At 40.1% G+C, this 27,098-nt stretch overlaps 1 protein-coding gene across 9 annotated transcripts in view; it reads left to right on the top strand.

The window, feature by feature from the left end:
- The window catches only part of NLN (neurolysin), an 82,329-nt gene that overhangs the window by 37,253 nt on the left and 17,978 nt on the right, over nt 1-27,098 (top strand). For 8 of the 9 annotated variants that reach the window (XM_059694497.1, XM_059694500.1, XM_059694496.1 and 5 more), the window contains 6 exons: nt 6,795-6,902; nt 9,890-9,992; nt 10,561-10,721; nt 15,989-16,124; nt 18,471-18,837; nt 20,360-20,561. In XM_059694497.1, the coding sequence (XP_059550480.1) occupies nt 6,795-6,902; nt 9,890-9,992; nt 10,561-10,721; nt 15,989-16,124; nt 18,471-18,837; nt 20,360-20,561 (1,077 nt within the window). The remainder of the gene's footprint in view (nt 1-6,794; nt 6,903-9,889; nt 9,993-10,560; nt 10,722-15,988; nt 16,125-18,470; nt 18,838-20,359; nt 20,562-27,098) is intronic. The other variant, XM_059694498.1, reaches the window with a different exon arrangement.

Genomic DNA, 27,098 nt, shown 5'->3' with positions numbered 1-27,098 from the left:
CTTAACTCTGTTTTCATCCTGACTTCTAAGTTCTCATTAGGGATTTTCAAAATCACATTTCCCAGTCCTGACACTTGTTGGCTAAAAACCATCAAAGATGAAAAAGGGTTTTACAGACACTTTTCTAGCCATAGTGGTAAGAAAAATGTACAGTGTCTTCATGTCAAAATAATCCAGACATGCAGTTTTTTATTCCAGTGGTCTGCTATGTAATAAGTACAGAAGAGGGATTCTTTAGTGAAAATAGTCTGAATTATGCAAGCTAAATTTGGAAATACAGTTATCTGATGTAATATTTATATTTTTTTAGATCTGTGGGCTTTGGTCTTGCCAATTCATCTCAGCCAATTAGTGATTTAAGCAGAAGACTTTTGACATAACGGTGTAAATGAATAGATCATGTGATTAAGTATTGTGATGTACTCTAACAGTCATGGAGACCTAGTGCCAAAATAAAATACAAGATCCCAGAACCCAAAGGTGCCTTAAAACTTGTACCTTTGTTAAGCTCTTAAAAGCCTAGGGATCCCATAGAAAGCATCAACTACCTTGCCTTAGTTTCTTCGTTAGGCAGGCACCCCTCTTTTGTGCTCCCTAAGTACTTACCTCTCTTTTCATTTACTACATGATAGACATATTTGCTGGTGTATCCTTTTTTTCTTCATACGACTTAAAGAACCTCAAGGATACTCATCTTTGTTTACCTGGTGCCTGGTTGAATAGGAGCTCAGTGAATGCATGTTGAATGGATCTGAACTGGCCCCACTTAAAATGTGGCTCCATGCAGTGTGGTTCCCCACTCCCAGGGCCCTCATTCTGCCTGTGGCCCGCACCAAAGCAGTGAATCTGGTGATGGCATGTTGAGTTATCAGTCAGCAAGCAGACATTTTGGCACTTCTATCCTAACTGTAAGCAGTTGCCTAAGAAAGTTCTCTTCTCAATAACAAGATAGGAACCTAACAGTGTACTGATTGGAAAAAAAAAAAAAGGAGACCTGAAAAATTGCAAATACCAGTATAACACATGTAATTAAGTCATACCTCTATGTAAGCTTTTGCAATAAGATATATGTTATCATACTCTGTTGTCTTATATTGTCTTATATTTCTTAGCATACCTGAAGTTTATGAATCAGTTTCTCTAAATGATACTCAGGGAATATACTAGCTTAATTCTCAGAGCTCTTTTAACAGTGTTGTAATTTCTACTTTGTATACACACTGAAATGCCAGGAGCCGGTCCATCCTTGCTGTTTCAAGGGACCTGGCATATATGGCATACGGTTCTTAATATGTTTGCTCACCTTCTTGGTGCTGTGTTTTAACCAAGGTCACCTCTCCGAGAAAGGTTGAATCCCCAGGTAGGGATTTTCCCCTGAAGTTAGGGAGGGAATAAAACCCCTCAACTAAGTGCCAGGCGGGTAATTAACCACTTTAACTATGAACAATCATGCTTCAGCTACATAATCTTTACTCCCTGGAATGGAGATAAGAAACGCCCTAACCTTTGTAATAGAGATTGATAGGATTGAATCAACTGGTATAAATACAGATGTAACAAGACAGAAAGAGACAGAGCTTAGAAGAGAATTCAGAAGACAGAACCTACACGGAGCCTGGAGACAGAAGAACTTCACTGGAGAGAACATGGCAAAAGATCCTGGACTGAACCTGACTATAGAACATGGCAAGAGAACCTGACTAGAACCTGGTGACTGAACCTGGCTGGAGATCTGAAGCAGAACCTCTCTGGAGATCCAGACCAGAACTTGGCTGGAGATCCGGGCTAGAGATCCTGGCTAGGCTGCTGATCAACTGAACGCTGTCTCCGTGTCATTCCTTCTTCGCCGACTCCGTCTACGCCTTTGGGAACCCCTGGACCTGCTGGGGTTGGACCCCGGCATGTGGCGCCCAAACAGGGACCCATAGGTAAGCCCCATTATCGGGACGGATAGGACTCCACCATAGGAAAAGGGTGGATAGTCTTCGCCGACTCCGTCCACACCTTTGGGAACCCCTGGAACAGGATTCCCATAGGTAAGCCCCCCCCCATTGAGAACCCCCACATTCGGGACGGATAGGACTCCACCAGGGTGCTGCAAACCCCCCTACAGAGGATAAGTAGGGTAAGAAGGTGGATAGTACAGAACTTAGATTGAGAAGATGTGCCATACTGAGTCCAAAGAAAGAAGACTCTGTATTGATCCTTAGATTGAGAAGATGTGCCATACTGAGTCCAAAGAAAGAAGACTCTGTATTGATCTTTAGATTAAGAAGATGTGCCATACTGAGTCTAAAGAAAAAAGACTCTGTATTGATCTTTTAACATATATGCTTGCTAGCAGAGGAATTAAGGTTACTCCCAGTCAGACAGAACATTTTATACAAGAAATACGTCCATGCTTTTCTGAGGAAGGAAAGGTGCCGGAAAGGTAAATGTAGAGGCATGGGAGAAGGTAGGCCCAAGGAGCCTTATCCTTAACCCCACTGCAGCCTTTCCACCCCGGGAAAGTGCAGGATTGGCAAGCTCTCCCTGGGGTGATAGATCAGGACTCAGGTAATAGCAGAAAGCGCCAATCCTACTCTTAAAATGGATACAAGAGAGCGTTTGAGGTTTTTCTTTTTAATGACTGCTTTTAAAAAATAAAAAAGGGGGAATTTGCTGGGAGCCGGTCCATCCTTGCTGTTTCAAGGGACCTGGCATATATAGCATATGGTTCTTAATATGTTTGCTCACCTTCTTGGTGCTGTGTTTTAACCAAGGTCACCTCTCAGAGAAAGGTTGAATCCCCAGGTAGGGATTTCCCCCTGAAGTTAGGGAGGGAATAAAACCCCTCAACTAAGTGCCAGGCGGGTAATTAATCCCTTTAACTACGAACAATCATGCTTAAACTACATAATCTTTTCTCCCTGGAATGGAGATAAGAAACGCCCTAACCTTTGTAATAGAGATTGATAGGATTGAATCAACTGGTATAAATACAGTTGTAACAAGACAGAAACACTCAGAACTTAGATCACAGAACTCATGAGACAGAATTCAGAAGACAGAAAGACACAGAACTTAGAACACAGGGCTTGGAAGACAGGACCAAGAGAGACAGAGCCTAGGCACAGAACCTACACAGAACCTACAGACAGAAGAACTTCGCTGGAGACCCTGACAAGAGAACCCGGCTATGATGATCAACTGAACGCTGTCTCTGTGTCATTCCTTCTTCGCCGACTCCGTCCACACCTTTGGGGACCCCTGGACCTGCTGGGGCTGGACCCCGGCACTGAAATAATTTTTCATTTACATATTTTAGAAACTGGAAATGTGAAGGTCTTGTGAAGAAAAGGACAAAAAGTCATGGGACAGAAAGCAGGGAGGATTTGGGGGAAATTAAGAAAATTTTTCACTTTTTTATTATGAAATTCGAAAGAATTATGAATTAAGGATGTTAATGTGGTTGTATGGCATACTGGGCAAAGTACTCAACTAAGAATTTGAAGGAGTTATTTCTACCCCCATTTTTACCACTAAATAGCTATGTGATCATAGGAAACTCATTTACCTTCAGTCTGCAAAATGAGTATACAAGATACAAACGTACGTGTAAGAGTGTGTGTGCGCGCGCTCGAGTTCACACTTACACAAAAGCCCTTTGCCACGGGAGGAAGTTGGGAAGGGAACTAAATCTTGTCACCACAGAGATTTAAAAAGAACTCTGCTGTCATATAAATTGGAAAATTACTTCAGAGAACTTCAGCCCCCCACCCACCCTGCTCCTAAAGAAGAGAAACTTCACGCTGAATTGCCTGAGACCTGGTTCCGATCCAAGGGGATTAAGTTCTGGTTCGGGAAGGAAGGTGCAGCTGTGCAGCAGAGCAGCCTGGAAGTGCTGAGTCCCTCCTAGGAAGGCCTTGGGCGGTAATTCCGACCTTGCCTGGAGAGTGTAAGGGAGAATATTATGATCCGCTCTGGGACAGGAATGTGCGTTAGAAGCACATTTTAGAAGCGCCTCACTCTTACCAGAGACCTCCGACATTTCCCACGACCCCAGCGTCTGACTGGCAAAGGGCGTCTGGTTACAATTGAGGCCGGTTTTTGTTGTGTCATTTTTGTGGCTAGTCACATATTTCGGTAATGGTCATATTTTAATTAGACCTACTTCAGGGCTGGTTTTTCTCAGAATATCCTTCCACCTGTTTATATATACTTGTATTACCTATTTGGAGAGTAAGTAGTCTTACCTAACGTAGAACATGAAGTTGGAGTTGACTGTGCTGACTGTACTTCCGGGCTTTCTGAAGTAGCAGCCCAGCGATGGCAAACCCTACTGAAATAATTTCTCATTGGCATATAAGAAGAAAAGGACAAAAGGTCATGGGACGGAAGGCGGGGAGGATTTGGGGGAAATTCAGAAAATGTTTCACTTTTTTATTATGAAATTCTAAAGAATTTAGAATAAATTAAGAATGGTAATGTCTGAGAGCCATCCTGAGTGTAGAATAATTCTGTTTACACCAGCCGGTGAGACTGAGATGAGCCTCTGTCCTGACCTCGGGACTGAATGTTCCCAGTGAACCCTGGGAACCAAGTATCCACACTGCTGTCCAGCTCTGGGCTGGCTTCTGTCTTGACTCACTGCCCTGCTGGGAAGGCTCTCTGCCCTGGATCTCCACCTGCTCACTTGGGTCCTTCAACTTACCCAGCTCTTGCCAGGCCCTTATCAATAGGGATTTTTTTCCCTCTCCCCCCACTGCACATAGCTATAGCCTATCTTCTCCCCAACCTTTTGACATCCACCACTGTACCGTCTAGACCAGGGGTGGGCAAACTTTTTGACTCGAGGGCCACAATGGGTTCTTAAACTGGACCGGAGGGCCGGAACAAAAGCATGGATGGAGTGTTTGTGTGAACTAATATAAATTCAAAGTAAACATCATTACATAAAAGGGTACGGTCTTTTTTTTTTTTTTTTTTAGTTTTATTCATTTCAAATGGGCCGGATCCGGCCCGCGGGCCGTAGTTTGCCCACGGCTGGTCTAGAGACTCCTGTTGCCATGCCTCACACCTCAGGACAGACTTCCTGGCGCTGTCAAGCCAGCCTCTATCAACTCAGGTGAATCATCACATCCGCATGAACACTGTGATTTGAGCCGCTAGCCATCCCCAAGGGAACCAGCCCACAGCGCAGTTATCTCCCTGGCCATTCTGGGTGTCTTCCCATTGCAGGCACCTGCTGCTGAGATCCCAGTGTGTGCCAGTATCAGCTAGAGAGGGTTCCAACTCCGGTCATGCCTGCATGCTCAGAAATGCTCTAAGGACATAAAGGAGGTTATTATGGAAAAATGAGTAATTGTTCTCTGCCTCCACTGAGGATTAAGTCAGAGGAAACTGTGAGTAATGTATGCACAACAGGTGCTTTACTACTGTAACATAATATTTTTTATCGGGAGGCCAGGTGAGATACAGATTGTTTTATTAAGTAGCACCCTCAGAATACAACTCTACTTACCTGCTACAACAAAATGTAAAAAAAATTACAGAATTATTGCAGCAAAAGCCTTGCGCCAACAATATAAAACGCAGGCTCTAAAGCAGTGATGGCGAACCTTTTGAGCTTGGCGTGTCAGCATTTTGAAAAACCCTAACTTAACTCTGGTGCCGTGTCACATATAGAAATGTTTTGATATTTGCAACCATAGTAAAACAAAGATTTATATTTTTGATATTTGTTTTATATATTTAAATGCCATTTAACAAAGAAAAATCAACCAAAAAAATGAGTTCGCGTGTCACCTCTGACACGCGTGTCATAGGTTCGCCGTCACTGCTCTAAAGCGAAGATCTGATTGGGCCTTTCTAAGATCTAATTAGTTGGGGAAATACAAAACTCCGGGATGGACAGTCCAGGTCCTCCCTGGAGAGAGAGAGCAACCAATGGCAGGGTCCTAATGCTGAGCGGCCTCTGAGGCTCTAGAGACAAAGGCCCTCATTGCCTCTCAACCAAACTGAATGCTGCTCCCCTGTCTGGAGTCCGTTTCCTCCGAGGGACCACACACTGACCAGCCTTCCAGATGTGCCCTGTATATTTTGCCACCTGTTTGGAGTAAGTACCTTGCTATGGCTCATCCTCCAGGGCCCTTCGTTCCTTTGAGCGAGTGCCGTTCGTGTTGCTGCTGGCAGGTGGAAATGCACTGTCCAGTGTTCCTCCTGTGTGCTGTGCAGACTCCTTTCCCTCACATATTTGTTCATGCGCAGCTTGCCGCAGCCCCCTGATCTCTCCTGCTAAATGACAGTAAGGCATTTTTAAAGTGCTAGCAGCCTTTATCCAGCTGTACTTTTTTGGTATGTTGGCCAAAGAGTCCCACTCTCCACTATGTATTATTTGCCCTTTATATTTATGCCTGCCTCTCAAGTGGAACCAGGTTAGCAAATGATAGAAAGTTAAATCCAGATGATTTGTGATAAGGAATGTGTTTTGTGAGAAAGACCACTGGGTCATAGAGAATACTGAGAAGGCGGTTATGCAAATGCTTCTATGATCACACTCTCAAATGGTACAGGCACTCTTGATTGTGATGCAAGGCAGGGCAATTCTGGTTAGCTTTTTGTTTATTTAAATTTTCTGTTTTAGATGAGCAGAGGCTCATGAAAGCATAAAAGAAATTAGGTCTTCAAAAGGGCCTGAATCACCTATGTGCTACATAGCTCAACAGAGATGATGAATAAATTTGCTCTGGCCTCTAGTTTATCATTTACTGACACTGCTGTAACAGAATGGTTGTCACAATCTTTAATTTCAGGAAACCTGTGATCTGGGGAAGATAAAGCCTGAAGCCAGGCGATACTTGGAAAAGTCAGTTAAAATGGGGAAAAGAAATGGGCTCCATCTTCCAGAACAAGTCCAAAATGTGAGTTTATGTTTCCTTTTCTTTGTGGGGAAAAAAAGAGAGTAAATAAAACAAAATGCAACAAAAAAACAAACAGGAAATAAGGAAAGACATGTTTTTAATGTGGGAAATAATGCATAATAGAAATCCATTTACAATGTATTGGATAGTCAGTGGTTTCAAATTCCACAACTCCTATCCACCTCTTGGTGACTGACAAACAGCTGGTAACTTAATTTTCCTTTAACTCTGTCCAAGTTTTATTTATTTCATGTGTGCTGGGCCTATTTTCTCTGCTCTGTCTTCTCTAATACCTAGATCCAGGCCTTAATAGTTGACTTGTGTTTTTATTCCTTTGTTCTTACAGAGATAGGGCACTGGTAATAAAATCCTTATGATGGGAAATTATAAAACCAGCACTTTAAAATGGAATACCCTGCAATTACTATATGCCCCTTAAAGGTGGACAGATCAGCTGCTAAAAAATGCTTCTTAACTTTTTCTTTTGTCTAATGCCAATCAAATCTTACAGTTTCAGAAATAAACTCGACGGTGGAATTAATTCATTCTTTGGAAAAGGAAAAATGATTTATTTCCAGGTGATTCTTCTAGGCCCGTGGTCGGCAAACTGCGGCTCACGAACCACATGCGGCTCTTTGGCCCCTTGAGTGTGGCTCTTCCTAAGCCTTAGGAGTGCTTTAATTAAGTTAATAACAATGTACCTACCTATATAGTTTAAGTTTAAAAAAAAATTTGGCTCTCAAAAGAAATTTCAGTCGTCGTACTGTTGATATTTGGCTCTGATGACTAATGAGTTTGCCGACGACCACTGTTCTAGGCAGTAGAACTAGAAACTAGTTTGAAAAGAGTGTAGACCATGTGATATCAGCATGGCAGATAGACCTGAAGGCACCACTGAGGTACAGGCACCTTTCTCCCACCCGACTGCCCTTTGAACATCTTCATCCTCTTCACCCTGGTTACAGGAAAAGTGGGACTGATCTCACTTATCAGACTTGCCCTGGTCAATCATCAGTTCTGTTTGGGGCATGAACACTGTGTTAGTTAAAATGTGTTTGGTTGCAGCTAACAAAACCCTGTTGGAACAATTTAAATAATAGAAGAGATTTACTTGCTTGTATAGCTGGAAGGTCCAGAGGTAGTTGGGCTTCGTGGGTTAGTCTGATCCAGATGCTCAGTGGTATCATTGGCCACCTGATTTTTCTTTTTCTTTTTTTAAAAAAATATATTTTATTGATTTTTCACACAGAGGAAGGGAGAGGGATAGAGAGTTGGAAACATCGATGGAGAGAGAAACATTGATCAGCTGCCTCCTGCACACCCCCTACTGAGGATGTGCCCACAACCAAGGTACATGCCCTTAGTCGGAATTGAACCTGGGACCTTTCAGTCCAAAGGCTGACGCTCCATCCACTGAGCCAAACCGGTCAGGGCCCACCTGGTTTTTCTATTCTTCTACTCTGTCTTCACAGTTAGTGCTATGCAAAGGTGGCTCCTTTTATTTCTAAAACTAGAGGCCCAGTGCACAAAAATTCATGCACTTGGGAGTGGAGGTGTCCCTCAGTCTGGCCTGGCCCTCTCACAGTCCGGGAGCCCTCAGGGAAATGGGCCTAAGCCACAGTCTGGCCTCCCTCTGCAGGAGGCAACCAGGTGGGCCAGTCAGGGGACTGGCGCAGGTGGCAAGCAGCTGGCTCCACCCCCCATTGTGCCACTGTCACCTGTGGCCTCCTTCTGCAGGAGGCAATCCCGGCGGGCCAATCTGGGGATGGCGAGCGGTGGGCCCCACCCCGTATCGGCCCGCCACCATGGCCAGTGGCTTCCCTCTGCAAGAAGGCCTACGGGAGGCGACCCTGGACTGATGGGGGAAGGCGCCAGGCAGCCCCGCCCCGAATCACCGCACCGCCCTCTGCGGGAGGCCACCAGGCAGGCGATCAAGGGATGGCGTTGCTCCATCACCCCACCTCTGGTCGCTGCCACCCCCCACCCCACCCGTCCCCTCCCTCTGCCTGCTGGCATGCACCTTGGCTGGCCTGGCACCACCTGCTCACCGGCCCTGCCCCCCACCGACCCATCGTTCCACGGATCAGTCAATTTGCATATTATACCTTTATTATATAGGATGACTACAACTCTAAAGACCCCCACCATCTAGAAGTACACAGAGAAGCCTCCATCAAACCTCTCCTCATGTCTTAATGGCCCAAACTGGATCATCTGCCTGATCCTGAATCCCCCATTAGTTGAGCGAATGCCAGACCTGGGTTACCTGAACCAGTCAGTGCAGTGCAGATGGGATTACATAGCCAGTGCAGAGATCACACCCCTGGAACTTCAGATTAAGTCAGATCCGACTCAAACTCCATGACTGCTATGGCGTATGGAGGAAGTGGAGGGAACTGGGGAGACAGCCAGAATGTCCAAAAATGACCGTATGTGTCAAATTTAGTGTCCCTCAGAATTACTTGGAGGGCTTGTTAAAACCCTGAATGCAGGAACCCACCTCTGAGAGTTTGTGTTTCAGTAGATTTGGTGTGGGTCTCAAAAATTTGCATTTCTAATAAATTCCCAGGTTTTGTTGATGCTTTTGGCGAGGGCCACACATGAAGAACCAGTGTGGTTTACATAAACTTCATTATCTAGCATTTCCAGAAAAGTGGGACAGATTAATAAAATTATTTCATGTTTTTTCTTGTGGTTCCCTTCATATTGCTTCCTTTGATCTCCCACCTAATACTTTCTAGACAAATGTTAGGGCTCATAAATTGCATTTGTTTGCAAATGCTCTATAAAACTAGGACATACTCATGGATACAACTTAGAAGAGAACAGACAACTGTGTAATCAGGTACATCTCCACGATGGGACTTCCTAAGGGTTGGGTACAGAAGTCAAACTTTATCTAAACAGTAAAATTTACTTGACTGACGGTGATACAAAGAAACAGTTCATTTTATTGTTAATGTCCTGTATTTGTGGCTTTGTTTCAGGAAATCAAAGCAATGAAGAAAAGAATGAGTGAGCTGTGCATTGACTTCAACAAAAACCTCAATGAGGATGATACCTTCCTTATATTTTCCAAGGCTGAACTTGGTAAAATTTTGTTATTTTTCTAAATGAAATTATGTAACTTAGGCAGATGATGTCGCCTCACAATTTGGCAGGTCAAAGTTACAAGAATTCTTTATAAAATGATCCACTCTCTTCTATAGAACCCACCATCTTTTCTACAGAAAAGACCAACAAGCCATTTTTAGATTATAGGCTAATGAGAGTGTATACTGTTTCTGGAGACAGTCCTGAGAAGATTTCGTAATCTTTCTTGGTTAAAAGCCTTCAGTGCCTTGAAAAATGTTTTGCCCCACAGTGTCCCCTACATTGTAACTTAAACTAGTCTCTTCTTATTCTGTTCTGGATCTTGCTTGGTTTAATTTTCCTGTTCTCCATCAAACCAGCACTGAAGCCTGTGCATATTTTGGATTAGCAGCTCCTGAGACACCTGTTCTCTAACCACCACCCACATGAGATTATAAGAATTGTCATCATTTTACTTGAATTTTAATTACTCCACAAAATTCCTCGAGTTCTTAATGGCACCATGCCAATGCTAAATTAATCAATAATGAGTGGAAAACTTGATGTATGAGAGAATTTCTTGCAGGTGCTCTTCCTGATGATTTCATTGATAGTTTAGAAAAGACAGATGATGACAAGTACAAAATTACCTTAAAATATCCACACTATTTTCCTGTCATGAAGAAATGTTGTATCCCAGAAACCAGAAGGAAGATGGAAATGGCTTTTAATACAAGGTGCAAAGAGGTACTTATAAATGTTTGTCTTTGTTTGTTTATTTGTTGTTATGGAGGACTTTAAGAAAAGGGTTTGCTTTGTTAACCAATGTTGAAGTCAGCTCTGAGACTAATATTCTTATTTATGAGCATTATGCTTCCTAATTCCTCAGACCTAGAATTTTAGCTTTTTCCTTGCCCATTGACAACCTCCCTTGTCTGGCCACAGGTTAAACTATTCTAATGAAAATAGAATGGATTAAATAAACTAAAAGTTGTATTCTTCTCCCAAGTCGATAGTCTAGGGCTAGTGGGGCATCTCTCTCTCTCTTTCCTCAGCAAGTGACTTGCAAGGGCATTTCAGTTGTCATCTTCCCAATCTGTTGGAAAGAAGGAAAATAAAGTACAGTGAAAGTATCTTTGAGAAAAAGACCTAGAGCCCAGCCATTGTGACTCAGTGGTTGAGCGTTGACCTATGAACCAGGAGGTCACAGTTCGATTCCTGGTCAGAGCACATGCCCAGATTGCAGGCTCCATCCCCAATATGAGGCATGTAGGAGGCAGCCAACCAATAATTCTCTCTCATCATTGATGTTTCTATCTCTTGCTCCCTCTCTCTTCCTCTCTGAAATCAATAAAAATATATTAAAAAAAGAAAAGGACCTAAAAATGACAAAAATCAGTTGCACATTGCATTGACCCAAATTCCATTATATAGCTACTAGAGGCCCAGTGCACGGATTCATGCACATTGAAAGGAAATTAATTAGAAGGTGGCCAGTGGGGCGGGACTGAGCAAGACGGGTTGGACATGCCCTGGAGCCAACCTCCCAAAGTCCCTCCTCCACCAGCCACACCTGGGTGGTGCCAAGGCTCAAAGGGCATTTGCAGAGTGAGTGGGATCCCTCCGGCAGGTGGGGTTCCTCGGCCTGGCCTGCAGGTATCAGGCCAAAACCAGCAGTCTGACATCCCCTGTGGGGCCCCAGAGTGCAAGAGGACACTCTGCAAAGTTGCTGTCACTCAGCAGCTCCTGCATTGAGTGTCTGCCCCCGGTGGTCAGTATACTAGGTAGTTGGCTGGTTGCTTAGCCTTTTATATATATAGATGTCTAGCTGTAAGGGAGGCTAGGAAATATAGTCTTCAATTGGTAGCCATTTGTTCAGCTGAGTGGATTCTATTACTAAAAGGAAGAATTAGAAATGGATTTTAAGAGTCAGCTAGCCAGTTGCACCACAGTCTATCCAAGTAACATGAGCACATTTCCCCCATTCACCACGTGTCAGATCCCAACCAGTTACTGCTTTGAGCTCGAAGACTAAGCTCTCTCCGTGATAGACAGTCCTCCCCGGTTGTAGCTTCTCATGATGTAGCAGCCAATGAAAAGGAAGACAACTTGTCTGGCCACTCACCCAACACACACACCCAGTGGTAGAATAGGAACAGAATAACCACAATAAAAAAAAACTCACACTTGGAGTAGGAGAGAATGGGATACATAGCAGGCCTTCCAACGTTCAAAAACAGTTTGGCAGGAATTATAAGGATTCTGAGTCTGGGAAGTTCCTGGGATAGCCCATTGGACTTATTTTGGGTCTCTTTTCAGGCAGGGATTCCTTTAAGAATTATATCCGTGGCCCCTGGTTTTACCTGCAGGGAATTCTTTATTGTTCATTACCCCTCACGACCACATTGTGGGCGGCTGCTAGCATAGATTCCTGCCGATACCAGCTCAAAGCCCGAGAGTTGCTTTAGAAATCAAATAATCATAAGCTTTTGTAGGCCAGGCTTCTATCTTTGGTAATAAAATCCAATAAAAAACTTAGTAGGTTTTCTGTCTGTTTGCTTCCGATCAGATTCATGTTAAAAAATAGCTATACATGTCCTGGCTGGTTTTCTCAGTGGTTAGAGCATCGGACCAAAGGGTCTCGGGTTCAATTCCCAGTGAAGGGCACGGTACCTCAGTTTCAGGTTCGATCCCCGGTCTGGTTGAGTGGGAAGCAACCAATCAATATGTCTCTCTCACATCAATGTTTCTCACTCTCTCTCTCTCCTCCCTTCTTTTCCCTCCCTTCCACTGTGTCTGAAAAATCAATGGAAAAAAATATACTCGGGTGAAGATTTATTTATTTTTTTTTTTGAGGTCAATATTTTATTTCTTATTTTTTTTTTTTCGGGTGAAGATTTAAAATAATAATAAATAACTATGACTTTTCTTAAACCTACCAAATGTTTTCTAATATATGGGTTCCTGTATCATGTCCCTCCTGCTCTTCCTCAATTTAATGGTGCCCGTTTCAGTGCTGAAATGGCAGACTTGAGCAGGGAGACAGCCTTCTCAACCAAGACTCCACAGTTCAATAACTCCAAGTCTTTGCTCCTGACATTAGGATGCAGGGGAACTGGCTTTTCCAGCAACCCGAGGCCCTGGATTGTGGGCCACAGGCAGAACCTCTCTCAACAAATCTCTTTTCCTTCCATCTTGCAAACTGACCAGTTCTCACTTAAGCACATCTTTCTCATGTAATTTCCATAAAAGCAACAAATACCAGCAAACACACAACAACGTTATTAGTTTTCCCAAACAGTTACCCTCTCTAAGACTCAGTAGGTAATTGGCCTACCTTCCAAATTACAGCACGCAACAGTTTTAACAAATGGGACCTCTGGTGTAATGAGGAATACCAGCTTCCCAGCCTGCGGTGTCTGTGTGCTCATCCTCACCTTCCACTCCTGTACATTTTTTCATTTTTGTTTTAGCAGCACTCTATTCCTAATATCAGTCCTCGGGATATTAGGGTATAGTTTAAGCAACTGTACAAGAGTCCAGCAAAAGCACAGAGACTCAAATAAAAGTTATTTCTCTTCAGAAAGCATTAATGGTTACCGGGGCTGGGGAGCCTGGGGAGTTATTTCTTAATGGTTACCAAGTTTCTCTGTGGGGTGTTGGGTAAGTTTTGGAAACAGATAGTGGTAATGGCTGCACAGCAGTCTGAATGGAATTAGTGCCACTGAATTATACACTTAAAAATGGTTAAAATGGCATATTTTATGTTACATATTTGACCACATTTTTTTAAAAAGGTTTATTTCTCTTAAAACTAACAGTACAGAGGTGAGTGGTCCAGAGCTGGAGGACAGCGCTGCCATCCTCAGTATGTGGCTTTCAGGGTCATTGTTGCGGTCTTCAGTTCACAGCTAGCAAGACAAGCATCTACAAAGAGATGACCCAGAAACTTCAATCATCACCTCATTCATATTCCACTGTCCTACAACCAGCTTTAAGGAAGTCTGGGAAAAGTAGTCAGGTGACCTATGTGTCTGGCAAAAGCTCAGAGAATTCTAGTACTAGGACAGTGATGGCGAACCTTTTGAGCTTGACGTGTCAGCATTTTGAAAAACCCTAACTTTGGTGCCGTGTCACATATAGAAATGTTTTGATATTTGCAACCATAGTAAAACAAAGATTTATATTTTTGATTTTTTAAATATATTTAAATGCCATTTAACAAAGAAAAATCAACCAAAAAAATGAGTTCGCATGTCACCTCTGACACGCGTGTCATAGGTTCGCCATCACTGCACTAGGAGGAAGAGTGGGGGAATAGATATTGGGAAGAAATTGGCAGTCTTAATTTTAGAACTTGGAGAATTATGCCATGTGTTTCTCTTATTGATGTTTCCATTCCAATTTTAAAATAAGGGGAATTTAACATAATTATATAGTATTGGCTCTTGTACCAGGTACTTTTCTATATACTTTACATATATTTTCATTAGACTCTTCATTGCACCCTATGACTTAGCTGCTTTCATTATATGTATTTATATGTGTTTTAACAGATAAGAAAACTGAGGCTTAGAAAGTAACTTAAGGGACTTATCAACAGTCAGACAACTAGTAAGTGGTGGAGTGATATTTGGAAACTAGATAGACTACTGTGGCGTGTGATCTTCCTTAGAAGCACGTCTATTAAAAAATTGCTCATTTAATCATTGGGAGTAGTAGTTCTTTGACTTCAATGTCTATTTACTTTTTCTTTTATTGTTTAAAAATGTTATGCTAAATGGAGTAAGCCAGACACAACAGGACAAATATTGTATGATTCCACTTACATGAGGTTCCTAGAGTAGTCAAATTCATAGAGACAAAAAGTAGAATGATGGATGCCAGGGGCTGGGGGTATGGGGAGTAGGGATTAGTATTTAATAGATTCAAAGTTTCAGTTGGGAAAGATGTAAAAGCCTGGAGATAAGACTATCATTATTTGTATTCTTAATACAAATATAATATAGAAAATGTTTGTAATAATTTGAGAAAAATCCCTGAAATATTTTTAAGTGTAGAGTTCTGTGGCATTAAATATATTCACGATGTTGTGCAACCATCACCACCATACGCCCTCAAGTTTTATCCATGTTTAGCATGTGTCAAAAGCTCTTTTTAAAGCTGAATCATATTTTATTGTATGTATACGCCACATCTTCCTTATCCATTTATCCATTGCTGGACATCTGGGTTGCTTCCACCACTTGGCTGTTATTAACATAATGCTGTAGTGAACATGGTGGGACAAATATCTGTTTGAGTCCTTGTTTCCACTTTTTTGAGATCTATGCCAACATGTGGAACTGCTGGAACATATGGTAATTCTCTGTTTAAACTTTTTTTGAGGGATCCCAGTACTGTTTTTCCACAGCAGCTGCACCTTGACATTCCCATCAGTAATGCACAAAGATTCCAAATTTTCCTCATCCTCGTCAACACTTATTATTTTCTGGTGGTTTTTTTATTTTTTAATAATAGCCAGACTATCATTAAAAAATAGGCTATTAGTATGGCTATCATAATGAAGTTAAAGAGGCAAATTTTGTGTTACATATATGCTACCACAATGAAAAAACAGTGTAGGTACCAATATGTGGTACAGTCTTGTCAGTGAGACTAAATGTGGCTTCACTCTAGTCCTTAAGAATACATTTTCACTCTAAGTTTACAGTACCTGAAATTTTATTAAGACCTCATAACTAAAAACAAACAAACAAACAAAAAAACAGCAACCTCACAACTATCTCCTGAGGTTGAAAAAGTCCGTTAATTCAGAAATACAGTTGGATCGGGAATTTTTAAAAAACTCTAACACTGAAATGAAATAATTTATTAGAAGTTGAGATGGTCTAAAAATATTTGACAGTTTTACCAACCTGAAACTAAATATAATAACTCAGTGCTTTGGATCCAATTAATTATTTTTATCCAATTAATTATTAATGTTTGTTTTTGTTATTGTTTATTACTAGGAAAACACCAAAATTCTACAGCAGCTACTCCCACTGCGGGCCAAAGTCGCCAAGCTACTCGGCTATAGCACACATGCTGACTTTGTCCTTGAAATGAACACTGCGAAGAGCACAAGCCGTGTAACAGCCTTCCTAGGTTAGGTCTCTTTAACTTACTTATTAGTTCTGTAATTCCATTTCTGTGACTGTTTTGCTGCATGATACCCACTTGACAGAGAGCCCTTAGACTCTAATATGCTTTTGAGGACATTCTATTTTTTATTCATTCAAGAGAAACTTATTGATCACCTACTATATATTAGATACTGTGCTTGGTTTTAAGGGTTGCCCATTGTTTATATTACTAAGGTAATCCTTGCTTCATTCCGTATTGTGTCTTGATTGGGATTTTTATACTAATGTCTAACAAAACATCTAGGGTCCTAACAGCAAGTATTAGCTTATTGGCTTTGTTTGCTGCTATTTGGTGATTGTAGTTATAGTGTAGCTAATTATGAGTTTATATGAAATAAGCTGACAAATATGACATAAATAAAACATTATAATCCAAAAAAATAAACATTTTATAGTCTAGAAGCCACTTACTATATACAAAAGCAATATAAATATGCATCAAAACTATTATCTAATAACTATATTCACATTTATTTAAAACCACTTTCACTAAACTTTTGAAAACCATGATTCTTATATCCATGATATTGAGTCACTGGTACTCTATCACTCTTGCCCATCTCTATCTCAACCAAGGTGTTACTACTCCAAGAGTCACTCTGTTTATCTCTCTCATTGTAGTGAAAGTGGTTGAATAACAACCAAGGTATAAACACTGATTTTTATTGTAATCTTCTCTAACAATAAAAATCAGTGTTTATACCTTTTTAACTTTCCTCATTGACCCGTTTCAGACTTTATTCACCTTTAACAACTAGTCAAAGTATGTAGTCTGTTACTTTGGTATTTTTTTATTAGCTTAATTGAGTTAGAAATTATAATAATGCCTTAAAATAAGCCTTCAACCCAAGATTTACTTCTCTATGTCCTAAATGGCCATACCTGGCATTACTAATGTATAGGCTGGCATCAGATATGACTTGTAGCAGATGCACCATAAATGGTAGTTATTTGTTATTATATAATTGATTTATTCATTCATGAGACATTTAGGAAATCACTATTCTGCATTAGGCAGTATTCTAAATGGTAAACCATAAAAAGGAATAAAACGAGGTTCTTTTCTCAGTGAGTTTTCCCTGAGTGGAAATAACAGAGATGTGAACAAGTAATTGCCATATATTCTGATGCATGTTGTACAGAAAATGACTCAAGGAGTTAACAATTTTGATGAAAATGCTTTCTTTAGTTGTAACTGCATATACTGAAAAATTTCCTTAAGAACTACCTGATTAACTTAATTTCTTTAAAGTCATTTCCCTCTCATTTGAAATTGGCATATGTCCATCTGGGTTGTCCTCTTGCTACCTGTACTTTCATATTCTCTGGCAGGCCCACTCAGAATTATCTCATGTATCTTCTAGGCGTTTCCTTCTTTCTCTTCACCTCATTCCTCAGGCTCTTGTCTTCACCTCACAATTTCCATGTCCCTTACAGAGCCAAACACATGTTTATCTTATATATGTAACAGATTGTGAGGAATTAATACATAAATAGAGCATATTCATTGAGCCAAATACAGTAAAATAGTCCAAAATAGACCACAATATATAAATTGTGGTATCCATCTAAAAAGTGTAATTACTGTGTCCAAATAGACCTTCTTCATAGGAATTGGGTAGTGAAACATACTAAACCCATGGCCATCAAAGGCATTGAGCAATTTTTAGTAATACTAGTCACAGATTACATTTGATTTATTTTCCCTGCCTTTCTGAGAAGCCTAATCTCCTTGAAGAATAATCATGTATATGAGTTTAGTTTCACTATTCCTTTTTCCCCTGAATTAGAAAATTTGTGAGTCAGAGTTCCCTGAGATAAACTTCAGTTTTGTTGATGCCGTGAGGAAGTCATGGCCTAGTTTGGGTGGTGCTAAAAGAAAAAGAGCCGTAGCCGGTTTGGCTCAGTGGATAGAGCATCGGCCTGCGGACTGAAGGGTCCCGGGTTCGATTCCGGTCCGGGGCATGTACCTTGGTTGCAGGCACATCCCCAGTGGGAGTTGTGCAGGAGGCAGCTGATCGATGTTTCTCTCTCATTGATGTTTGACTATCTCTCTCCCTTCCTCTCTGTAAAAAATCAATAAAATGTATTTTAAAAAAAAGAAAAAAAGAAAAAGGGGTGAGGAGACATAAAATAAATTACCTTAAAGAGAACAACAGTGCTGTCATAATAGAGTCTGCTTTCTTTTCCTTCCCTTCCTCACTCCCACTCTCCCTCTATAGAAAGCACCATGCTGAAGCACAGGTATGTAATAACATGTTTGCTCCTAAGAGCAATAGATCATTGACTTTTCCCCCTTCCCTCACAGATGATTTAAGCCAGAAATTAAAACCTTTGGGTGAGGCAGAACGAGAGTTTATTTTGAATTTGAAGAAAAAGGAATGTGAGGAGAGAGGTTTTGAATATGATGGGAAAATCAATGCCTGGGATCTGCATTACTACATGACTCAGACAGAAGAACTCAAGTACTCCATAGACCAAGAGATCCTCAAGGAATACTTCCCAATTGAGGTGGTCACCGAAGGCTTGCTCAACATATACCAGGAGTTGTTGGGACTCTCATTCGAGCAAGTGGCAGGTGCTCATGTGTGGAATAAAAATGTTACACTCTACACTGTGAAGGACAAAGCCACAGGAGAAGTATTGGGACAGTTCTACTTGGACCTCTATCCAAGGTACTGATGACCATACTGTTGGAAGAGACTTTAGGGATTCAACTCCTATCCAGATTGTCACTGTTGTCTTCCATAGGTCTCTGGTGTGGTTTTAGTAAAGGGAAGAAAGATGTGGGCTCTGAAGCCAGAGGTCTGGCTCCATTCCTTGATAGACAGGTTCTTAATGTTTCTGTGCCTCCCTTTCGTAACCGAGTTACAGGGCCTATAAAATGGGAATACTAATCCAGGCTTGTTTTTTTTAAGTTGCTTGAAGTTTCCTTCCTCTCTCTCCTTGGGGGCACCTGTCTTAGATTGTATGTTAGTTGATTGCCATTCAACCTCTGCTTTCTGAAGGATTCAAGAAAAGGTGTGATTTGCAGATTGTCCAGCATGTTTTTGTTGTAAGGATAGGAGCAGTAAATGCCCTTTCCAGCAATAAATGCCCTTTATACATTATAACAGGTAGCTGGAAAAAGATAAATGTGTGTTTTTTAAAACCTCAATAGCATCAGCAGAAAAAAGCCCAAGAGGAATGAGTCACCAAGAAAAGTTAATACAGAAAAATACATACAAATAAAATTCACCCAAACCTGAGAGTCCTGTTAGCCTCCTAGCAGAAAAAGAAAAAGAAAAAGAGGAGGGGGGGGGAGGGGAAGGGGAGGGGGAGGAGGAGAAAAAACCTGGTCCTAGAATAAAGTCTTAATAGCTATTAGCTTTTGGAGAGACCCTCACTGATACCTCATTGTCTAAGAATAGTCAACTTTATAGTATAATTCATGCTTTTCCCCAGGCTAACAAAAAGCATTCTATTTCAAAAAGACTTGTGAAGTTTATCAAGGGAGCTCATTTAATTGTGAACACTGATTCTTCCTTCCCTCCTTGAATAAAACGAACAATCTTGCTGTATGGAATTTGGTTTTTTATCAATTCTATTTTTAAAGGAAAACTACCTCATAAATCAAACTGTACCTTGTAGCTCAGATTTCTTCAACACTATTTAGTGTTTAATGACTCCATTTTTTTATTGCATTTATTGGGGTGACATTGGTTAATAAATTGTGACTCCGTCTTCAAAGATGAAAAGCATGAGCTCATTAAAATAAGTTGGACATGTAATGGGGTGGTGAACACACAATACAATATACAGATGATGTGTTAGAGAATTGTTCGCCTGAAACCTCTATAATTTTATTAACCAATGTCACCCCAATAAATTCCATAAAATGAGCAAACAAATAAATAAGTTGGACACTCAGCCATACACTAGGTGTGGTATATATTCTTAGTTCTGATATTAAGATTTTTCAACAAAAGAAACCTTGGAGTAATAACTCATATGACGTGATCGTTGGGTTTTTGTATGTTTAGTTGTAATCTTTCCATTTGAATACAATGTTGACCTACTTTCTAAAAGGTGAATTAAATGTTTTGAAGCATCTTCTACCAAATATGTGTCAAATATGACTTAATGACTGAGAGAGGCCAGGGCAGTCTTGTTAGAGAAGGGTGTTCATCTCTCATCGATTGCGCTTCCGGTTCCCAGGGAAGGGAAGTACAACCATGCAGCCTGCTTTGGTCTCCAGCCTGGCTGCCTCCTCCCCGACGGGAGCCGCATGATGTCGGTGGCAGCCCTTGTGGTGAACTTCTCCCAGCCCCTCGCAGGCCGTCCCTCCCTCCTGAGGCACGATGAGGTGAGGACTTACTTCCATGAATTCGGTCATGTCATGCATCAGATTTGTGCCCAGGTGAGTGCCAAATGCTTTTTCAGATGGTTTTTCTCACTGCAGTTGGGTTGCTCCCCTTAACATGGTTTTTCAGAAGCTGAACATGGTCAAGAATTTCTCAGGCCTCTTGCAAAAATACAAAATTTTTCTGATTGGGTCTGTTTCACAGCATATTTTCACTTGGAGGTGGATTCACTGATGAAAGCGTTCACTGAATACCAGATACGCTGCTTGTGGTTTTCAGCCATCTCAAACTCTTTGCTCCTTTTTAAATAATAAATATTTTGTAATACCTTTCTTTACTAGCCTCAAATTAAAATCATAGATCATGTAGTATAACCATGGGGAGACTTTGCCAGAGAGGGGATATGTGTGTGTTTGTGTGTGTGTGTGTGTGTGTGTGTGTGTGTGTGTGTGTGTGTGTGTGTGATGGATTGCAACTGACTTTTCTTTCTTTCTAAAAATGAAAATTACCCTTATTTTCAACTTGATAATGCAGCCCAGTAAACTAGGCCAATACTGCCCTAGAATAAACCAATATAAACTTGCTGATAATTTCACTGTTATTGACGTATGAAAACATCTAGTTCAGTTGTTCGATCTAACAGTTTAAAAAGCTGATGTTGGAGCATTTGAGATCTTTCTTTCCAGCATAAGTTTTCAGTTTGGCTCAAATAAACTCATAAAATAACATAAAAAACAGATGTTAACAGAAATGGAGGGACAATTTTCCAATTTGAAATCTCTATATAGTTCTAAAGGAAAACTTCTAAAATATATATATACACATATATTTGAACATAATAAAAGTTCATTATTAGGGATATATATATATACATATATATATATATATATACACACACACACATATATATATATATATATATATATATATATATATATATATTATTGATTTTAGAGAGGAAGGGAGAGGGAGAGAGATAGAAACATAAATGATGAGAGAGAATCATTGATCGGCTGCCTCCTACACGACCCCCAGTGAGGATTGAGCCCACAACCCAGGCATATGCCCTGATGGAATTGAACCATGATCTCCAGGTTCACAGGTCGATGCAAAACCACTGAGCCACACCAGCCAGGCTCTAAAGGAAAACTTTTAAAAATAATTATAAGAATAGTTTTAGCCCTGACCGGTTTGGCTCAGTGGATGGAGCATCTGCCTGCGGGCTCAGGGGTCCCGGGTTCGATTCTGGTCAAGGGCATGTGCCTTGGTTGCGGGCACATCCCCAGTGGGGAGTGTGCAGGAGGCAGCTGATCGGTGTTTCTCTCTCATCGATGTTTCTAACTCTCTATCCCTCTCCCTTCCTCTCTGTAAAGAATCAATAAAATATATTTTTAAAAAAAAATAATAATAATAGTTTTAGATCTATAGAGAAGTTGCAAAGATGGTACAGAAATTGCCCAAGTGCCCTTTACCCTGATTCTCCTACTGTTAACATCTTACCTTACTATATAGTACATGTGTCACAACCAGGAAGCCAACATTGATACATCACGCTTAACTAAACCCCACACTTTATTTGAATTTTACTAGTTTTTCCCTAATAGCCTTTCTCCATAGAATTTTTATAATTGATGTAATGTCCTCAGTAAAAGAAAGATTTTTTAAATGGCTTTTAAATGGTAATGCCTTAGCATGGCTATGTACTAAGACATACTGAAGTATTCATGGGTTTGCGCTATATGTGAATAACCCTGAATCCAACAGCAAAAACTGCAGATTGACCTAAGGGGTTTATGTTGTCAGCTGCAGTCGAAAAATGGTATTGCCATTGTCTTAGTTCATGTTGCTCTAACAATACCTAGACCAGGTAGCTTATAAACAACAGAAATTTCTCATACTTCTGGAGTCTGAAAGTCCCAAGATCAAGATGTCCAGTTCATAGATGGTGCCTTCTCACTGGGTCCTCACATGGTGGAAAGGGTGAGGATCTCCGTGGGCCTCCTTTATAAAGACACTAGTCCAGTGCATGAGGGTTCCACCTTCATGAACTACTCACCTCCCAAAAGCCCCACCTACTATCATTGCATTGAGGGTTAGGTTTCAGCATATTGATTTGGAGAGGGAACAAACATTCAGTCCGTAGCACCAAAGGTGACATGATTTCCCAAAACGGTGAACACCTCTTAGGAAAATTCCAAATGAAAAAGAAGTCTTACTTAGATTTACAGAGTTGATCCCAGTAGTTGGTGCTTTGGAAATTAAAATTGTATAAAAAGGACTTTGCAAAAATATGTGCAATGGAATTAGTTTCTAGGTTCTTCATTGTAGATTTTTCATTTTTATTTGAATTCCAGCAAGAAATATAAGATGTGCAGAATAAGGGTCATTGTGGTCCTGACATGTGCAGTAACCCCCAGAGGAGCCCCTAATAATTGCAAGAACCAAAAATGTAGCTACTCATTTCTAAAATACTACATCCTGGTGCTTCCATATTTTATTTAAAAACAAACAGGGGAATAGGATATGAATCTGTTCAGATAAATAAATAAGTCCTGACATACTAATATAACCATTTATATCCTCAGTTTAATCTAAGGAAATTAAATCTTTCAGAATAACCTAAATTTTCTTTCTTAGATACTTTTAGAACCTATTTTCACAGCAATCAGATTCCTGAAATACTTATTTTCCATCGATGTCCATTCTATAGCTGATGTTTTATTTAATTAGGATATATTACTTTTATGAGTAATTTAGGAAAGTGAATTTTTACGTGGAATTCCAAAGGACTCACAGAAACCTAGAAGCCCAGAGCATGATGGATTCCAAGTAAAGAACTCCTGGGTTTATAGCAGCTTCCTCCTTATTTGGATGTAATTAACAGCTAATGATCTCACAAGGAAGTAATTTGGTATCCTAATCGCATTTATTAAAATAATAGTGATCCTCAAATAGGATTTTCAATGCTGTTGATGCATGTCCTTGTTTTCAGACACAGAGCTCTTATAACCTTAATATCATATGCTTACCACATATTCCTAGTATAGTTCTTCACAACTCTATTTTCATGATCTATATTATTTTTGATTCTTTGAGATGGCCACATTGCTACTAGAAAATATATCTTTATACTATGTCATCTTAGAGCTGTTTGACTTGTGACTAAAATATTTTATTTGTTTGTTTGTTTTTTTGTTTGTTTATTCCATCAGTTCTGTGTCTCGTGAAATAGTAGATATATTCAAGTCTTAGAGTTTGCCTTACCTCATTCATGAACACAAAATGTGTCACACAGATGTTGGTACAATCTCTTGCTTGGTCATCTCCTCACGAGACTATCTTTGACAAATCTCTTATTTGTCTATTAATCCTTTCAAATGTCCTATAACATTTTAAGAACTTTTAAGGTAATCATATTTGGAATCAGTAATCACTACTTTTGTCTTAAAAGTGTAGGCACAAATCCATGTATTTGCAGTAAGAATTTCAAAACCTTTTGTACTGACCTGACCTGGATATTAGTGAGGGAGTTTTATAGCTTTAATGTTCAGTAAAACACTTCTGACTTATCTAAGACACATATTGCAAATTAAAAAATGTGCCACATATATTTAGTAGATTGGATTTGAGCTGTGGCAGCTCATTGTTTGAGTTCTCCACTGTGGCAGTTTGCAAGTTTGATGACCAGCCGAGTTCATTGGAGCTTGTCACAGGGATATTTAAGTGTGTCGGCAGGAACATCCAGTTTCAAACATGTAGATGTACTAGTTCCATCTGTCTGCCATCTCATCATTCAGGAGATGAGTTTCACTCCTGTCTTCCTGTGTTTACACGGCGGGGGAGGTAATTTTGAAGATAGCAATCAAGAGGTGGTATCTCTAGTGTCTGTTCCTGTTTCTCAGCTTTATTGTGGCTTGGGCTCTCAGTAATCAATGGCCTTTTGAACTTACGAAGACAAGAGCAGCCATGCTTCCTACAGCCTCCCTTGCGATGCCCATGATGGCTTGTGAGTTAAAAGCATTAATCATTTTTGAACTGAGAGATATTTTAAAGGAACACCTCAGAATCACAAAGCCTTATTAATTAAAAATAAAAGGGATGGAAGGGCAGAAAAACCTCAAATAATGAGATTTTTAAATAAACTTAATTTGGTTGAAAGACTAATAGGCATCTTGTCTGCTTTATGTGTATTTAGTTAGACACAGTTGTAAGTAGACGAATCCTGTATGAGTCTGGAAGGCACAGTTGTGTTACAAGATCACTAGATTAAAAATCGTCCATGTAAAAAAAAAATCATCCATGTGTTTGCAAATCTGGTTCCGTGACTTTGGAAAGTTATTTGATCTCCTTGAGTGTCTCATTTTTCTTATTCATAAAATGAGGACAACAATACTCATACCTACTTCCCTAGGGTGCTGGTGAGATTAAATAATGTGTGAAAATGTACTTGGGAAAGCATAGAGTGCCATACATATTTGAAGTATTCTTGTAACTGTGCTTCTATATAATTCAGAGCTTTTGGGGTCAATAAGTAGCACACAAGTAATCATTTAAGAGGGGGAAAGGGGAGTTGCCATGAAGAAAAGTACAGTCACTTAGGGTTAAAGAGAATTCACAAATGCTCAACCTCAGTGGATTTGGGGTGAGGATCTGTGGAAGGTGATTGGAGACCATCGGGTTTCTGTCTGGTTTTGCTCTGTTTTAATGATTATTGCCTCCTTAGAAGTTTGATTCCTGAAGCTGGGGTAGAATGGGCAGTTAGAGTATTGGGAGTTGTAGAAGATTAGCTGAAGAGAAATGTGCGCATGTTATCTTCAGCATGAGCACCAAGGAATAGATGCTTGGAAGAAGCCTAGGACAAGCTTGGTCGGACCAGCCAAGACCACCCTGGTCAGGCAACCTGGGCAGGCTCAGAAGTATAATGGCAGCCAGGATGTGCACGGTGCTTTCCATGTGCCAAGCACATGTATACTCAGTGCCTTACACCCGTTAGTTAATTTTGTCCTTACAATATTCTCTGAAGTAGATTTACCAATCTGCTTCTATTATTATGCCATTGCACTATTATTTTCCCCATTTCCAAGTGGAAAAAACTGAGACTTAGAAGAGTTAAATGATTCACCGAGGATCTGACTGTTCAGGCTCTACACTCTATTGCCTATAACCAACCATTCTCTGTGATCTCAACTCATGCACTGGAGATGCTAGGTTATGCCTGAATTTGGTATCTCCACTATGTATTCCGTTGGAAGAACTTTTTCTTCTACATTTCTTAAATGGCACTCCCTCTAAATCAGTCTCCTGTAAGCTTGTGTGGAATAAATGAGTTTATCTAATTCCACATATCCCTCTTTGCAAGTTGACCTCTTAGGTTTCAGCCCTGATAATACAGTGAACATATATCAACAACCTTGTATTCTTTGCTCCCTACCCCCAACCTATAGTTTCTAACATCAGTGTTAGAAGTGATTTCTTTCAGGATCTCATTTTTGTTAGTTTATTTAGTAGTGTGTTCATTTGTTTACATATAATATTCACATATGTACATAGAATAAATGCCAAAGTCACAAACCAAATGTGATGATCTTTGCATTATTTATTTCTGCTTGGAGACAAGCTATGACTTACTGTATTTTTTCTGTGTTTCTTTTTAAGTAATTAGAAAATGTTTTTATAAGAGAAATGTTTAGCTACCTTAGAGACAAAGTTATTGATTATCTCTTGTGTCTGATATACTAGGTATGCCAAGATGAGGTTGAAAAGGGTAGGGGGAGATAGTATCTTGAATGTTTAGAGTTTAGTTGGAGGACATGAGATGCAACTTTTAAAAAATTAACAATATTATTAAATGATGCAAATATTAAGTATTGAAAAAAGACAGATGGCAACACCTACAATACTTCCATAATAAAGATAAATTTTTTAAAAAAGGAAGAAAGAAGACAGAATAGTGAGATGATGTTAGGTTGGAGGCTAAGAGGTCAGGTCAAGCATGATAATAGGAGAGAGTCTCTGAGAGCTGTTTAAGTTTGGGTCTTCATACAGAAACATTCCCACAGCTTCACTTATTTCACAAATACTTATTGACCAACAACTTTCTGGGCATGTGCTGGATTCTGGAGATAGAGTGGTGTATAAGGTATGCATGTTCCCCAACCTTCTTAGCATGTGGGTTTGAATAGTACTTGTATTTGTTTATATCTAAAAAGAAGCAGTTTCAATATAAGAATTAGTGGTCAGGAAGGTATAGCCAGTTTGGGAGTAAGCCTGTGAATTTAAGATGTAGTTTTCAAGATGCCCGCAAATTATGTGTTGTTTCATATGTCTTTAAAATGATGTGGTAATACTGAGCTGTTGAACTATGGGCTATTGTGAGGACTAATAAGAAAGTTAACAGTATGGCTCAGGTTCTCTCTATTACTATTATTCCAGTGATTTCTAGGTATACGTGAAGTTGAAAGATGACCTTTAACTCTCTTATTTATGGCAAAGCCTAAGAGACTGTAGCACTTTCCTTTTTTTAATACCTTGTTTTATAAACGTCTCCATCATCCCAGGTTTAGGGGTAGATTAAACAGGTCAGGATATGGAAT

The sequence above is a fragment of the Myotis daubentonii genome, chromosome 4 (assembly GCF_963259705.1).
Source record: "Myotis daubentonii chromosome 4, mMyoDau2.1, whole genome shotgun sequence".
NCBI lineage: Eukaryota > Metazoa > Chordata > Mammalia > Chiroptera > Vespertilionidae > Myotis > Myotis daubentonii.
This window is presented reverse-complemented; position numbering and strand designations above follow the sequence as displayed.